The sequence below is a fragment of the Coffea arabica genome, chromosome 8c (assembly GCF_036785885.1).
Source record: "Coffea arabica cultivar ET-39 chromosome 8c, Coffea Arabica ET-39 HiFi, whole genome shotgun sequence".
Lineage (NCBI taxonomy): Eukaryota > Viridiplantae > Streptophyta > Magnoliopsida > Gentianales > Rubiaceae > Coffea > Coffea arabica.
In genome coordinates, this window is record NC_092325.1 from 44,782,736 (window position 1) to 44,798,444 (window position 15,709).

The 15,709-nt window shown below is 37.0% G+C and overlaps 3 protein-coding genes across 3 annotated transcripts; 2 read left to right on the plus strand and 1 right to left on the minus strand.

Annotated features, from left to right (window-relative positions):
* The first annotated feature begins 1,088 nt into the window (after positions 1-1,088).
* LOC113706791 (probable polygalacturonase) lies at positions 1,089-4,006 on the plus strand. Its single transcript, XM_072063075.1, has 6 exons — positions 1,089-1,236; positions 1,345-1,683; positions 2,446-2,566; positions 2,662-2,836; positions 2,985-3,055; positions 3,164-4,006. The coding sequence occupies exons 1-6, from the start codon at positions 1,156-1,158 to the stop codon at positions 3,829-3,831; spliced, it is 1,455 nt and encodes a 484-aa protein (XP_071919176.1). The 5' UTR covers positions 1,089-1,155; the 3' UTR covers positions 3,832-4,006.
* Positions 4,007-4,523: 517 nt separating this feature from the next.
* Positions 4,524-7,583, minus strand: LOC113706792 (mitogen-activated protein kinase homolog MMK2-like). The gene is made up of 6 exons (XM_027228798.2): positions 7,115-7,583; positions 6,848-6,977; positions 6,486-6,623; positions 5,816-6,148; positions 5,071-5,254; positions 4,524-4,958 (listed from the first exon to the last, which is right to left on the minus strand). Exons 1-6 carry the CDS (start codon positions 7,306-7,308, stop codon positions 4,786-4,788), a joined length of 1,152 nt encoding a protein of 383 aa, XP_027084599.1. The 5' UTR covers positions 7,309-7,583; the 3' UTR covers positions 4,524-4,785.
* A 2,982-nt stretch (positions 7,584-10,565) lies between these two features.
* Positions 10,566-13,815, plus strand: LOC113705561 (heat shock protein 83-like). The gene is made up of 4 exons (XM_072063704.1): positions 10,566-10,841; positions 10,971-11,112; positions 11,613-11,893; positions 12,018-13,815. Exons 1-4 carry the CDS (start codon positions 10,701-10,703, stop codon positions 13,563-13,565), a joined length of 2,112 nt encoding a protein of 703 aa, XP_071919805.1. The 5' UTR covers positions 10,566-10,700; the 3' UTR covers positions 13,566-13,815.
* The last annotated feature ends 1,894 nt before the right edge of the window (positions 13,816-15,709 follow it).

Consider the following 15,709-nt stretch of genomic DNA (forward strand, 5'->3'; position numbering starts at 1 on the left):
CAGACAGTCAAAATGAACATTAAAGAATGCATTCCGAAAATATTTTTGTCTATATATGGGATCCTGTATTGGTTGCCACATGTGATCCCAAAATCACGTGGCTGATGGAAATTTTACTAATAGTACCCAAGATTCATTTTAATTAGCCTGGTTTGGACAGCAACTTTTTTTTTTATGAATTTATATATATCAAATTGTTACAGTATTTTTTTTTATAAAAAAATTCAGAAAAATACAGTCTAAAACAAGGGCCTTGCGTAAGTTACTTCCTGGGCAAATGTTTGTTCATCCCATGCGTTACATTATGCAGATTGGGATGAGGAGCATGAGAGATAGTTTACGAAGAAAATTAGAAACCTAATTTCGAGTGAACGAGTGTTAAGCTATGGCTCTCTAGTTCGGGAATGTTTGGATTGTAAGTTATTTAGGATATTTTTACTGTAACACTTTTTGTGACTCGATGTATGTGAGATAAAAAGGTAATTTCTACTTTCATGTAACAAGTGACATGTATTGCCGCATAGAGATAAATAAGTTTTGTTTTGCCAATATATTGAAATTATAAAAGCTTTCAATTCTGTACAATATATATTAAAGGTGCTGAGCAAGCAGTGTTGGAAAATTCCTCCCCTTTGGCAAAAGCTGAGCTAGCATTAACTAATTAGATTAAACCAGGGTCACGGCCCCACCTGCAATCGATTTCATGCATCTAAAAAGAACAACCAAAAGATCACTTCATCTTAACGCAAGGATATTTTAGAAAAACAATAATAAGGTAGATTTACTTTTCTTATAAAGTTAATTAAATTTTCTTTTAAAATTATATGAAAAAAAAAAATCAAGACCATCAAAATGAATCGAGAAAACCATTATGTTCATTAAGCAAATTATTATAAAATAATAAAAAAGTTTTGGATTGATATGTTTTAAAATTTTTATAAAATATATATATTATCGCTATTTGATATATATATAATTTTTTAAAAAATAAAAAATATATTTACGAAAAATCTAAAAAAAAAAATTTTTTAGAAATAAAATGGCTTATCAAACAAGGCAATATGGCTTCTATGTTTGGATACATTGACACGAGTGAAATGGACAAGAATTTCCCAGCTTATAAAGACAGGTGATGATGTTCCTATTTCCTATGCAATGCAACGAACCTACAACTACCTCTCCTTGAAGTCACAGAAGCCCAAGATGGGGTTAAAGCAAAGTCATACAAGAATTCAAGTAAAGCTTCTTGTTTTTCCCCCCTTGTTCACATTACTCCTATCAGTTTCAATCAACCCCTTCTTAAATTGCTCTCCAAAAAAGCTGATCTTCTTGATGTTTTGACAGGTTATCAACATAGTTTTCGTCCTTGCTGCTGTGATTCTGACGAGTTCAAGAGATGTTAATGGCAGAAAAGTTCACCACAGGGAATATTATTTCGAGTATTCCAGCATAAACGGCAGAGAACATAGTGCTTCCTTGACAGATTTTGGAGGGGTTGGTGATGGAACAACGTCAAATACAAAGGCTTTCCAGGATGCCATCAATTATCTCAGCCAATTTGAATCAGAGGGTGGATCCATTCTCTACGTTCCTCCTGGAAAATGGTTGACAGGAAGCTTTAACATCACCAGCGATCATTTCACCCTCTTCCTCCACCAAGATGCCGTTCTTCTTGCTTCTCAGGTTTGTTTTGCGATTAATTTCAAGCGAAAGAGAAAACGAAAATCGAATTAGGATCCTTCAGTCAACTTCAAAGCAGTTACAACTTTCATTCCTCGCGTGCATATATCTTTATGATTCTCAATCTGTTCATATCTTCGTCTGGAGCATGGCCTCTATCTATTATGCATAAACTATTTCCACCACTTTTACTAACGGTTGCTTAAGAGCCCTAATTATTATTAGACAGGTGCTAGGGGAGAAGTAACCTAAGTGCTTCATCTCTCACATCTTAATTTGTGGTGGAGAATGGACCAACTTGCTTCGGTCTCCAGATGGGTCACTTTTAGTCCACATAGAAATCCAATTATTCAAATGGGAAAGTGACACTCGGCCGCCCACATTCCAAGAAGCATTTTGACAATTTCTATATGCACGTGTGGACTAAAGCCACATTAGTAGGATTTAGGACTTGTCCCATGCAGCCAAACGGTTCTCCCTTTTCTGTTATTTTAACAACAATTTAATACACATAGAGGATTTTGATTGTCAGCACCTGTAAACCAAGTATTTTTGGTATAGGCAGTCGAATCAAGAAAAAATTTTGCCATCCGTGTTTGCGGGCAAGACATAAGAGTGTTAAACTACCTGCTTGAAAGTATCAAGAATGGTTAAATATTGATTAAGCTATCAATTTCTGAGTTAGATTTCCATTGGATTGATGGACACAGAAAGATCTTTGCATGTCTAATATCACAGCTTCAACATTTTTTTATTTTGGTTTAGGATGAAAGTGAGTGGACTGTAATTGAACCCCTGCCATCATATGGTCGAGGGAGAGACACTGAGGGTGGAAGATATATCAGTTTTATATTCGGAACTAACCTCACTGACGTTGTTATAACAGGTACCACCACAATTGATTTTGTTATGTGAGAAGTTTCTGGTAGTTCGGAAGTAGATTTAGGTGGAGCAAGAAACTCACTGTTAGTTCGTTTTCAGGGGACAATGGCACAATTGATGGTCAAGGCGAGCCCTGGTGGGACAAATTTCACAAAGGAGAGCTTCAATATACACGTCCTTACCTTATTGAGCTTTTGTACTCTGATAATATCCAGATATCCAATCTTACGTTGGTTAATTCTCCATCATGGAATATACATCCAACTTATAGCAGGTAACTGGGCTATTTCCTCTTAACCCCCCCCCCCCCAACCCCCAGGCGGGCGGGGGCGGCATAAGCAAGAGTAAGCAATTGTTCTATCAAGTCCATTTATTAAACTTCATGATGCATCTAAACGTAAATGTTTCATAAAATGATGCAGCAACGTAATTGTCCAAGGCGTCACTATTACAGCACCAGTAACATCCCCAAATACTGATGGCATCAACCCGGGTAAACCAGTGGAATATCGGAAACTTTGTTTAGTTCTCATTTACCAACATTGAATTTGAAAGTCATTCTTGATTGACACGTCCTTTGCCCTTCTGGTATAATATTCAGATTCTTGCACAAATGTTCAAATTCGGGACTGCTATATTGTCTCTGGGGACGATTGCGTTGCAGTTAAGAGTGGTTGGGATGAGTATGGAATTGCTTTTGGGATGCCGACCAAGCAGCTCTTCATCAAACGACTGACCTGTATCTCACCATCCAGTGCAACCATCGCGCTAGGCAGTGAGATGTCCGGAGGAATTGAAGATGTCAGAGCAGAAGACATAGTAGCAATCAATACAGAATCTGGAGTCAGGATCAAAACAGCAGTTGGAAGGGGAGGCTACGTGAAAGATATTTATGTGAAAGGGATGACCTTGAAAACTATGAAATATGTATTCTGGATGACAGGAAACTATGGGTCTCATCCTGATAATAATTATGATCCAAATGCTCTCCCTGCAGTTGAAAATATCAACTATCGTGACATAGTAGCTGAAAACGTTACCATGGCTGGGCGGTTAGAAGGGATTCCCGGTGATCCCTTTACTGGAATATGCATATCAAATGTCACCATTGAGCTGGCACAGAATGCAAAGAAATTACCTTGGAACTGCACTGACATTTCTGGGATTTCAAGTGGTGTCACTCCTCAGCCTTGTGACTTATTGACACAGCAGGGAGAGGAATACAGTCCATCATGTGACTTCCCCACAGAACATCTACTGATTGATTAGGTTGAAGTCCAGTCTTGTTCCTGCAATACTAAATTACTGAAAAGGAATGCCTAGCAAAAACACCATGTTTGGAAATCTTTCATATTGATGCCAAGAAGATGGTTGCATTGATGGAATGTAGGATTTTATTTGCGCAAATTGACCGCATAATCAAGCTAAGGTCCCTTGCTTTCAATTATGAATGAAAGAAACACGATATAATATCATCTGTGGGAAAACGCTTTACCTCTTCTGGCAAAGGACTTCAAGCCGAGCCGAGCTAATGTAGCAACACACTCCAGTGCTGCGTGCAATATAATCCACTCCTCCTCGTCTAGATTTCAAATATGGTAACACCTTTTTTTTTAACCCAAGGATATGCTATACACTGCCAATTACTGACACCACATTTACAAACAGAGTAGCATAGGATTGCATCAATCTCAAAACATTAAGGTCCAAAACATCCACTAACAGCGAAGGAGATCTTTGACGGCCTACAGCGTGTTTGGATTGCTGAGTTATTTCACATAGTATTTTGTTAGCATTATAAACACATTTCTCAATTCACCTTTTTATATTTCCAACTACCGTTTTATCTCATATAAATCACATCACTATAATTTCTCAATTCACCTTTTTATATTTCCAACTACCGTTTTATCTCATATAAATCACATCACAAAAAGCGTTACGGTAATTAACTAATACTCTATCCAAACACACTCGAAATCCTGTTCAACAAGGAAGCTTGCCGGTTGTGAGCAGGTCCCCTCGCTGAAGAAGGTTCTAGATAACACTAACTTGCAGCGTTGCAAATTACATAACTAGAGAACAAAACCACTTTTGAGTGGCGTACGAAATCTCCTAATACATAACTAGAGCCTTACAGCATTGCAAATCATAGCTTCCCCATCACACCTTGCATTATTTCCAACATTTTGTACAACAAATGCTAATGTTACATCTAACTGATTAACAAGTTGGGTCAGGGTTCAACTTCACTGCTTCCTTCCAGATGAGATCCTTGACGTTTTCTTCAGTTATTGATGGTTCCTCAAAATCAAAATGGAAAGGTCTTGGGCAAACTGGCTCATCATTGATATCATGAAGAGATTTCAAGAATGGATGACAAAGCGCTTCCTCAACTGATGCAAATCCAAAGAAAAAATTAAACTAACAGGGTAAAATCTTTAAGGCTAAGAAGTTCTCAAATACGACGGTCGGAGGTACAGAAGTTCATATTTGAAGTGCCTTTACCTGTAATACGTTTGCTGGGATCAAAGACAAGCATCTTTTCTAGCAAATCGACAGCCAGAGGAGACATGTTTGGAAATCTAGCCATTAATTGTTGTTTTGGGTATTGAGGAAGTTGCCTGACATACTTCCGAGCATTATCACTTCGCAGGAATCTAAGGCTTGCATCATCAGGAGTACCCAAGAGCTGAAGTGTAAAAGGATTAGTATGAATACAATATGCAATGGCATGGAGTAGTTCAATTGAAATAGCGTCAAAGATCACTTTATTTTATTCTTTTGCTGTGTCAAATAACCCTCATCAACAACCTTCTCCTTCTCCACAAGTTTTACTTCTTATAAATCCTAAATTAATAATAGCTCATGTAGCCATGTAAGAAGAGCAAGAGAGATTGATTCTAAAGATGAAATGTGGTTCTGCCAAAATTTGTGGTTCTAGGAAATTAAAACAAAGGACAATAAATCTCGGCTCAAATTATTTGCTAGAATGCACTCCGAAATAAGAATTGTTTAAGACAAAATAATTTAGATTATGAAAATTCTGCCCCTCCATTCACTCATTCATTAGTCGCTATTACTCGGTATTACTTTATCATCACTGTTTTTTTCCCTCCCTTACAGCTTCTCTTTCTTCACTACTTTCCAACTTTTAAACGTAGAGTAAGAGTTAAGTTCCCAGCTCATGGAGATTAAAAGCAAGAATTCCCAGTGGAAAATGACTTCAAACAGAATCTCAGAAAAATGATACCTCTGTGATGAGTTTGAGCTGATGAACATAATCTCTACCAGGAAATAAAGGTTCTCTTGTCATGATTTCACCAAAAATGCAACCTACTGACCAAATATCTATAGCAGCAGTGTACTCTGAGCAGTTGAGGAGCAACTCAGGTGCCCGATACCAACGAGTGACAACATATTCTGTCATGAAATCTGTTTCTGATGTTGTCCTTGCCAAACCAAAGTCTCCAATCTTAAGGTCACAATTTGCATTCAGAAACAAATTGCTGGGCTTGAGGTCACGATGCAATACATTGGCTGAGTGTACATATTTCAGTCCCCGCAAAAGCTGGTACAGAAAATACTGAAGAAAAAAACAACAGAGCATTAACCTTGAAGTCATGACCAGTTGTCGTAACCACAATTGCCAGAAACATGTAAGCAACAAACTGAAAGTTAGTGATGAAGCGACAAAGTCTTGCATGATTGGTTTACAATGGAAACTTAGTGAAAAGTCAGTTCATATAGCAGCATTTGATTAAACAGGTGCTCAAGTTCCAAGAAAAGTAAGTAGGCAGATTGTAAAGGCGAGCAAATACTGCTGATTGAAACAACTAGAAAATCAGTTGAATAACTATTAATTTGAAGCTCTAGGGCTTTATCATGCAACATAGTAACACATGAAAGTGTTAGTACTAAACCTGAGAGTGATCGTCAGTCAATTCTTGGTCAGAGCGAATAATCTGATGAAGATCAGTATCCATCAACTCATAAACAACGTATACATCATTGAAAGCTTCCCTGTTTGGTGGTTTTATGATATCCTTGATAGCAATAACCTGATAAGCAGCAGCACAACCACGACTTATCAAACCAAATGATCCCTCCTTATCTATTAGACAAACTTTAAAATTCCAAGAGCCACAATCGGAAAAAAAGGGTAGCAATCTCGAAAACTACCAAGAAAAAGCTCTGAACAAATGAGCAATTTCTATTTTGTTTCTCCCAATTGATCAACTAATCAGATGAAATTGTTAGCTTCGAACATCAAGCTTGAACTCACGTTTTCATGATCCATGTGGCGGAGGAGTTTAATCTCCCTCAAAGTTCTTTTGGCGTCAACTCGATTATCAAAAGCATTACCAATTTTCTTGATAGCAACCTCCTCGCCAGTATGTGCATTCACAGCAGCACTGTACCCCCAAAAAAAACACAGAAAACAACAAATAATCCAATCTTTCAGCAAACCAACCTAAGCCCAGATGGTAAAATCTTTACATAGACTAATAAAACTAACAAAATCAATAAAAGGGCTACAATTTTGTATTACCAAACAAGGCCATAAGCACCACGGCCAATTGGGCGAATGGGAGGGACATATTTGTTGGAGACTTCAAACAAGATACCGAAAACATTATATCTAACATATCTGCCTCCATGAATAAGCACTCCTTTGATGCTGTTATTGCCTTTTTTAGAACTGTTACTTTCAAAAGCTGCTGAACTACCATTATGGTTGGCCATTTGAGCTTTTGAACAAGATTTTAGATTTCAAATCTGATGCTGGAGGGGTACTGCCGAGTCAAGACGGCTTTTAGAGTTGCTTTTTCAGGCGGAGGGGGGTTCAGTGGCTGAAGATTTGAAGTGGGGTTACGACTTACGATTTATTGGGATAAGTATGGTGCATTTTCTGGCACGGTGCTCGGTTGGGGGAAAGGGTGGAGACTGGAGTTGGGGATGCTTTGAATCTTGTGAACGCGGTTTCCACGTCCGTGAAGTGGCATAGACTTCTGAAAGGTCAAAATTAAAAATGATCTCAAAAGTTCTCATATTTTCGCGATCTCAGCATGGGCTTCGTTGAATATCCGTTTGGATTGCATTTTACGTCATTTTTCATAAAAAAAAAATATTGTAATAATTTAATATATATAAAAAAATAACAATAAAAAAATATTAACTTTATGTTTCTTACAAATTCAAGTTAATAATTTTTTGCTCTGATTTAATTTTTCGATCACTTTTAACCTAAAATCACTGCATAACCTACATGTAGTCATTTTTTTTTTATGTATAAAAAAGTTCAAATCCTACATTTTTAATGGCACAAATGAATATGGATTGGTATCTCTCCTTTTTTTTTTTTTTTTTTTAGGAAAAGAAGAACATAGTCGCTCCAAATCCTACTTTTTTTAGATGCAAAAAATGAATATGAATCATGTCATTTGTTTACTACGAATACAATTTAGTTTTTTTGCATCTACCAAAATGATCATATATGGATCACATGATGGATTCAAAATAAAAAAGTGTTCGAAAATTTAAATTGGGATTAAATTTTAATGACTTGATTTTGTAAGGGACGTAAAGTTATCATTTTAAAAGTAATGGATAAAAAAAATTCATTTGATGAAATATGAAGGACATTTTAAATGATTTTTCAAAAGTTTAAACTCTGATTGAGATTATAAGAAATATTTAAGCCTTTACGTCAATATGCTTAAGACAACTTGCTTAAGAGCAATCAACGTCCAACAGGATAGTGTACTTATATAATACCCATTTTTCCCAGTATTTGGTAAGATATTTTCGGATTTACAACCACCTATGGGTTTCCTCAATTTTTTTAATCGTGAATTGAACTTTTAAGTTAGGTATCTTAATTAACTGAACTGAAACTTTAAAATATTCAACGGCAACATGGAAAAAAAAAAAAAAAAAACTCTAGAAACGATCTAAAGTTAGTATACTTACTTCTTTGTGTGGGTGTGTGCGTGTTTTAATCTTCTCCTGGTCCTTCTTCTTTTTTTTTTTTTTTTTTTTATTGGTCTTGACAACTTATAGTTGGCGTGATCTTTCATCAGAAATATCTACTTCCTTCACGCCATTTGACTTAGGAACTAAAAGGGCAGCAAAATATCATCCTAGGTACTCAGAGCAATAAGCTTCGTAAAGGAACTTCTTGGTCAATAATAATGGATTATTGATAGCTTTCTTGATCAGCTTTTCCCACGCAAAAAACGATGTGTGGCTGTCAAAGTATAATAGTCACTTAACTTCATCACACAAATTGATGGCTGCCCCGTTTAAATGGTCAACAATGGACTAGCTAGAAAAAAAAAAAAAAAAGATGATGCAGATACAGAGGATACCACTCAGTTGCTTTTCTTAGATTCGCAGGAAAGATAGCCAATTTAGGGCTGCAAATGAGCCGAGTCGAGTTTTGGACTAATCGAGTCGAGTCTCGACTAAATTTTACCAAGCTCGAACTTGAGCTCGAGCTTGACGAGCCGGCAATTTTAAACTCGAGGTCGACTAGAATCAATTTGAGCCGAGCTCGAGCTCGAAAAAAATAAAAATAATTATTTTAATTTTTAAAAAATAAATAAAATAATATTTTTTCTTAATAAATAATAAAATATTAAGGATATATATGTAATTTTACTATTAAAATAAGAAAATAAAAATATATATACACTTAAAATAAAAAAATAAAAAATATTATATATATATATATATATATATATACTCAAGCTCGCAAGCTAACGAGTTTAATATTTTGAATTCGAGTTCGAACTTGATTTCGACTCGAGCTTGACTTGAGCCGCTCGATTCGTTTGCAGCCCTAAGCCAATCCACGGATATCTTTCTTGAACAGAAAATAATAAAGCTACGTTTGGATCGGTCTTTTTTTTAAAAAAAAAGTTTAAAATATAATGTTACAATAATATATAATAACTTAACAAACATCTCATCCATACAATATATTAAATATTTCAAAAGATTTTTATGGTAAAAATTTTTCATATACACTGTTATAATAAAATTTTTCAAAAACACCCCAAAAAATAGATAATTCAAATGGAGCCATATTGCAAAGTATTACTAACTCTGATCAATTAAGAGATAAGTTACTATTATCATTGAGAGGTAGAAACTTAGAAAATGATTCCCCATAAAATTTTTCAAGAAGATAATAGAAGCCTCATGAGTTGTCAAATTAAGATATGCAATCAGACATGATTGCTTCCCCGCGGATGAGGAGAGGAGAAATGAACTGGACGAGATAAGGGAGGATGGCTGAGAATATGGAATCAGAAATCAGGAGGAATGAAAAAGTACTTGCGCATGTCAATTTTTAACTCTAACATGAATAGAATGGGTTTTGTTTTATTTTTCTTTTACAAAATGTCAATGGTATTATCCTAATTCGTCTATGAATTTTAACAATACTTCTCGAATGCACTGCAATGTTAAAACACCCAAGATGATTCTGGATTAATTTCATAGTTTGTTTGGAACGCAATTTTTCTTCAAAAAATTTTTACATTTTTCGTTAAAATATTTTTAATTATTTTTTTAAAATTATTACAGTACATTTTTTTTTACAAAAATTTTAAAAAATAGCAATCCAAACAAACTTGTATACGAATATAGAAATGGTTCTGTATCTATACTGCGGTCATTACTTTATATGAGCTCAAACGATTTTTTTTTTTTTTATTTTTTTTTTGCTTAGGGAAAGAAGAAACAGAAATAGAGTTGAGCTTGATTTAATTAATTAGGGAACCAATAAATGAGAAAAACCACTTATAAATCACATTCCAACCATCCAGAGGAAAAAAAAAAGAAAAAGAAAAAGAAAATTGAATGAGAGGGCAAATTAGGAAAAGAAAGAGAAAATTGAAAAGTTGGAGAAAATGGTAGAGAAGTCTAGAACCGCCAAACTGGATCCCCGACTCTGTTCCTTACTCACCGCTCCACATTCTTCCCGAACCGTCTTCCTCGTCCGTATATATTCTTGCTTCCTTCTCCTTTCTCCTTTGTCGCTCACTCATATCTTCCAGTGAACACACACACACACACACAAACAAACCACAGCATATATATATTTGTAAGCCGAATCTTATCACTAGGCCATGGCGGATGTACAAATGGCGGGTGAAACTGAGACGTTTGCTTTCCAGGCGGAGATTAATCAGCTCTTGAGTCTCATCATCAACACTTTCTATAGTAACAAGGAAATCTTCCTTCGTGAGCTCACCAGCAACGCTTCTGACGTAAGCATTCGCCGATTGCATTCCATTTTTTTTCTCCTTCAGATAATTTTTGTTAAGTTTAGCTGATATTAACAGAAGTACTAGTAGCAAGATATCGGAGTAATTATGTTTGTTTTTGGTGTGGTGAAGGCTTTGGATAAGATCAGATTCGAGAGCTTAACGGACAAGAGCAAGTTGGAATCGCAGCCGGAGCTCTTCATTAGGATTGTCCCTGATAAAGTTAATAGGACTCTGTCCATTATCGATAGTGGCGTCGGCATGACCAAATCAGGTATTCTATCACCGCAGCCTTAATTTCATAAGGAATATGTTCGGACTTTTTTTTAGGGTGGCGGAAGTGTTGGTATGTGAATATCAGTTTGCAGCTTTCATGTTTTGCATGATGAAGCATGTTGTGTAGAAAAATTCATCAACTCAATAGTAATTTTCGTAATGTTTAAATTGCTAGCAAAGGACAGAAACATCTTTTTACATATTTTCTCACGTTTCAAATAACTCCGTAAAGTTTGGTCCCTACTCATCAATTTTGATTTTTGTGCCGTTCTGCGAACATTTAACAGAGATTTTGCTTGACTTATTCATGCATGTATTTTACATTAAGGCGGGCACAGAATGTGTGGAGATTGAAGGCAATCCTGATTTATTGATAAATCAGTTACGACTAACGAAATTGATGTGCTGTTGACTGAATATGTGCAAGTGCTTCATTTCCAATCAATTTAGATGGTGGATAAGAAATTAATGGGGCACGTGTTCTTGTTTGAAAATTAGATATGGTAAACAATTTGGGAACAATTGCAAGGTCTGGGACAAAGGAGTTTATGGAGGCATTGCAGGCTGGAGCTGATGTTAGCATGATTGGGCAGTTTGGTGTGGGTTTCTACTCTTCCTACCTCGTTGCTGAGAAGGTTGTTGTGACGACCAAGCACAATGATGATGAACAATATGTCTGGGAATCTCAAGCAGGTGGATCCTTCACTGTGACAAGGGATGTCAGCGGAGAACCACTGGGCAGGGGCACTAAAGTCACCCTCTACCTCAAGGAGGATCAGGTATGTGATGTTTGCAACTGTTTGATTGGACTGTTTTAGTATCATATTTTGTTACCAAAACTTACGGCTGATATTGATCATGTCAAATTGATCTATCATCATTTGTTTGGACAATTTGGTGTAGCTGGAATACTTGGAAGAGAGGAGGATTAAGGACCTTGTGAAGAAGCATTCGGAATTCATTAGCTACCCAATTTATCTCTTGGTTGAGAAGACAACTGAGAAAGAGATCAGTGATGATGAAGATGAGGAAACCAAGAAGGACGAGGAAGGAGAAGTTGAAGAAGTAGATGAGGAGAAAGACAAGGATAAAAAGAAAAAGAAGAAGATAAAGGAGGTGACAAATGAATGGCAGCAAATTAACAAGCAGAAACCTCTCTGGCTTCGGAAGCCTGAAGAGGTTACCAAGGAGGAGTATGCAGCCTTCTACAAGAGCCTAACAAATGATTGGGAGGATCATCTTGCTGTGAAACACTTCTCTGTTGAAGGACAGTTGGAGTTCAAGGCTATTCTGTTTGTTCCAAAGAGGGCACCCTTTGATCTCTTTGATACACGGAAGAAGTTGAACAACATCAAGCTCTATGTCAGGAGGGTGTTCATCATGGATAATTGTGAGGAGCTCATTCCTGAATACCTTGGATTCGTTAAAGGCGTGGTGGATTCGGATGATCTCCCACTAAATATATCTCGTGAGACGCTCCAACAGAACAAAATCCTGAAGGTCATCAGGAAGAATATTGTCAAGAAGTGCATTGAGATGTTCTTTGAAATTGCAGAGAACAAAGAGGATTATGCTAAGTTCTATGACGCCTTCTCCAAAAATATCAAATTGGGTATTCATGAAGACAGCCAAAACAGGGCAAAGCTTGCTGATCTTCTCAGGTATTACTCCACAAAGAGTGGGGATGAGTTGACCAGCTTGAAGGACTATGTCACAAGGATGAAGGAAGGGCAGCAGGACATTTATTATATAACCGGCGAGAGCAAGAAAGCTGTTGAGAATTCTCCATTCTTGGAAAAGCTTAAAAGGAAAGGATGCGAGGTGCTTTTCATGGTTGATGCCATTGACGAATATGCTGTTGCACAGTTGAAAGAGTATGATGGTAAAAAACTTGTTTCTGCAACAAAGGAAGGTTTAAAGCTCGATGAGTCTGAGGAAGAGAAAGCAGCAAGGGAGGAGAAGAAAAAGTCATTTGAGAATCTTTGCAAAGTAATGAAGGATATTCTTGGAGAGAGAATTGAGAAAGTGGTGGTTTCTGACAGGGTTGTTGATTCTCCTTGCTGCTTGGTCACTGGGGAATATGGCTGGACAGCAAACATGGAGAGGATTATGAAGGCTCAAGCATTAAGGGATACCAGCATGAGCGCTTACATGTCAAGCAAGAAAACAATGGAGATCAACCCTGACAATGGAATCATTAAGGAGCTTAGGAAGAGAGCCGAGGAAGATAAGAATGACAAATCAGTTAGAGACTTGGTGCTGCTGCTTTATGAGACTGCTTTGTTGACCTCTGGTTTCAGCCTTGATGATCCAAACCAATTTGGTTCAAGGATCCATAGGATGTTGAAATTGGGGCTTAGCATCGAGGAAAATGAGACCGATGATGACGCTGACATGCCTGAATTGAAGGAGGAAACCAATGAGGAGAGTAAAATGGAGGAAGTTGACTGAAAGAGAGTTGTTTGCGGATGTTAGTAGACGGTGGAGTTCATGCAACAGTGGCTTTTGTGGTAGAGTTGTTCTTTTCTTAAAGCCCCCCTGTAGTTTCTTTAGTAGCATTATGGTTACTCGACTAGCTCTGTGCTTTAAGTTGTCCTCTGTTCTTGCTGTGGCTGATGCTACTATATTTCTGACATGATTACCCATTGTAATATATAATATAATATAAAATTATAAATGCGTGTTGTGGGTTTGTGCTGAATCTTGTCTCCCTTCAAAGAAGACAAATTAACCCGGTGGCTGGGCACAAGCGGTAAGCGGTTTGTGAATGTCACACGAGGTCCCGGTTCGACTCTCGTTGTGAGCGCCAAGTTCAAATAGCCCAGGGCCAGGCCTTATGCCGAGCAAGAGTCAGACTCTGCGGGCGCAATCTGGACAGAATCCGGATTAGTCGGGGCAGCGGCTCCGGATACCGGCTGGTCTAACCGAAAAAAAAAAAAAAGGGACACAAATTAATCTCAAGATTGTTCTTGTTGAGTTTCCAGTCCCACGTCCTGGAAAGGAAAATGTGTAATATATCTTCGAAACTAGCATTCTGGGTGGAAAACAGAAGGTCTGTATCACCTTGATTAAGATATGAGGAGAATTATTTGCTGAATTTAATTGTTACTATTAGTTTTGCGTTGAGAGGAGTGGCTTTTTGTGTGTTTTTTCACCCTTGTGTTCGTGCTAAATTACTTCTTTAACTCTTTAATATGTTTCTTTGACATTTGGTACGCTTGAAATGCGACACGGTTTGGTTGACGATTGTAAGTTCTCTGGCACGTCAATTCTGGGACATTTTAAGCTCTCGAAGTTTCGTCCTCTTTGTCCTTCCTTTTCTGTGGCCGTCCGACGAAGATCAAACTTGATTTTGGCAGTAGTTGGGGGACATATATATGATGAGGAGAAGAATGCCTAACCAAGAAAACAAGAGTGATATCTTTGTCAATTCTGACGATGTGGGGAATTTTATATTTCGATCATGTATTACTTTGCGGATCACTGCCGCTTTAGCTAGCTGCGATTTTAGGGAATTTTGTTTGCAAAGGACCAAGACTTGGGTCATCTCGATGGCCGAGGGCTGTTACTGGATTGGGTCAGTCGGAGGTTGTCCGTATAATGGATTGGGTCAGTCTGAACTTTGGTGGAGAAAAATCTATTGAACTTGAGTTTTAATTGGATTGGATAGAGCTTGGATGTAAATATTAAATTTATTTTTAATATAAATTAAATGTGAATTGAGTTTAGGTTATGGTTGATTCAAATCTGATTAAAATGCGGCTTGTATATGATTATAACAATAATAATAATAATATCTATAATTTATAATTATATATATTATAATATAAAATGTTAATAAATTCATATATAAAGTAGCAATAATTTATAATTATAAAATAAATATTATGTATTTAATTAGAGATCGGGCCGAATCTGAATTGAACTCGAAACGCCCTTTTAATTTGAAGTCGTATAACTTAAGTTGAAGCTGCACTTGTCGGCATTTCCTCGTGTAAAGAGACAAGATGCAACAGTTGGTAATCCGAGATGGCGGCCATTTGCCGATAGCTATTTGGTTCGGTGGTCATCACCCTTTTTGGTGATGCTGGAGGTCAGGGATTTTTATCCCTGCCTCCCTCAAATTTGCCATATTATATGGCTGATTTTAGTTGACCATCTTTCCTTATCATTTCCCTTTAGATTAAATTAGATTAGATTATAAGATATCTACCGTTGTCGAAAAAAAAAAAAAAAAAAAGACGGCAGCTATTTAAGTACCACATGAGAAAGCAAAACTCCAACAAAAGGAAGCATGCATGTCAACAAATCCCGCTGGGTGACAATTAAGAAATGATGAGGAAGCCTGAACAGACTGCGCTGAATTAAGAGAAGGCCTTATTCAATAAGCTTCAGGTATAAGTGGCCGATTAGAATATAGGGAAATTAGTTAACCATGGTTTCGACTCTGGTAACTAAAGCTCAGTCCAAAACGGAGCTTCCTTCATCATGAAAAAGCTTCGACCGAGTTTTGAACCTATGGTTTCGTATTTGTTTGTTGTTAGATAGAGTCGGCAGCCCTCCCTGAAAGTTGAAACTTTATAGGCAGGTCCTTT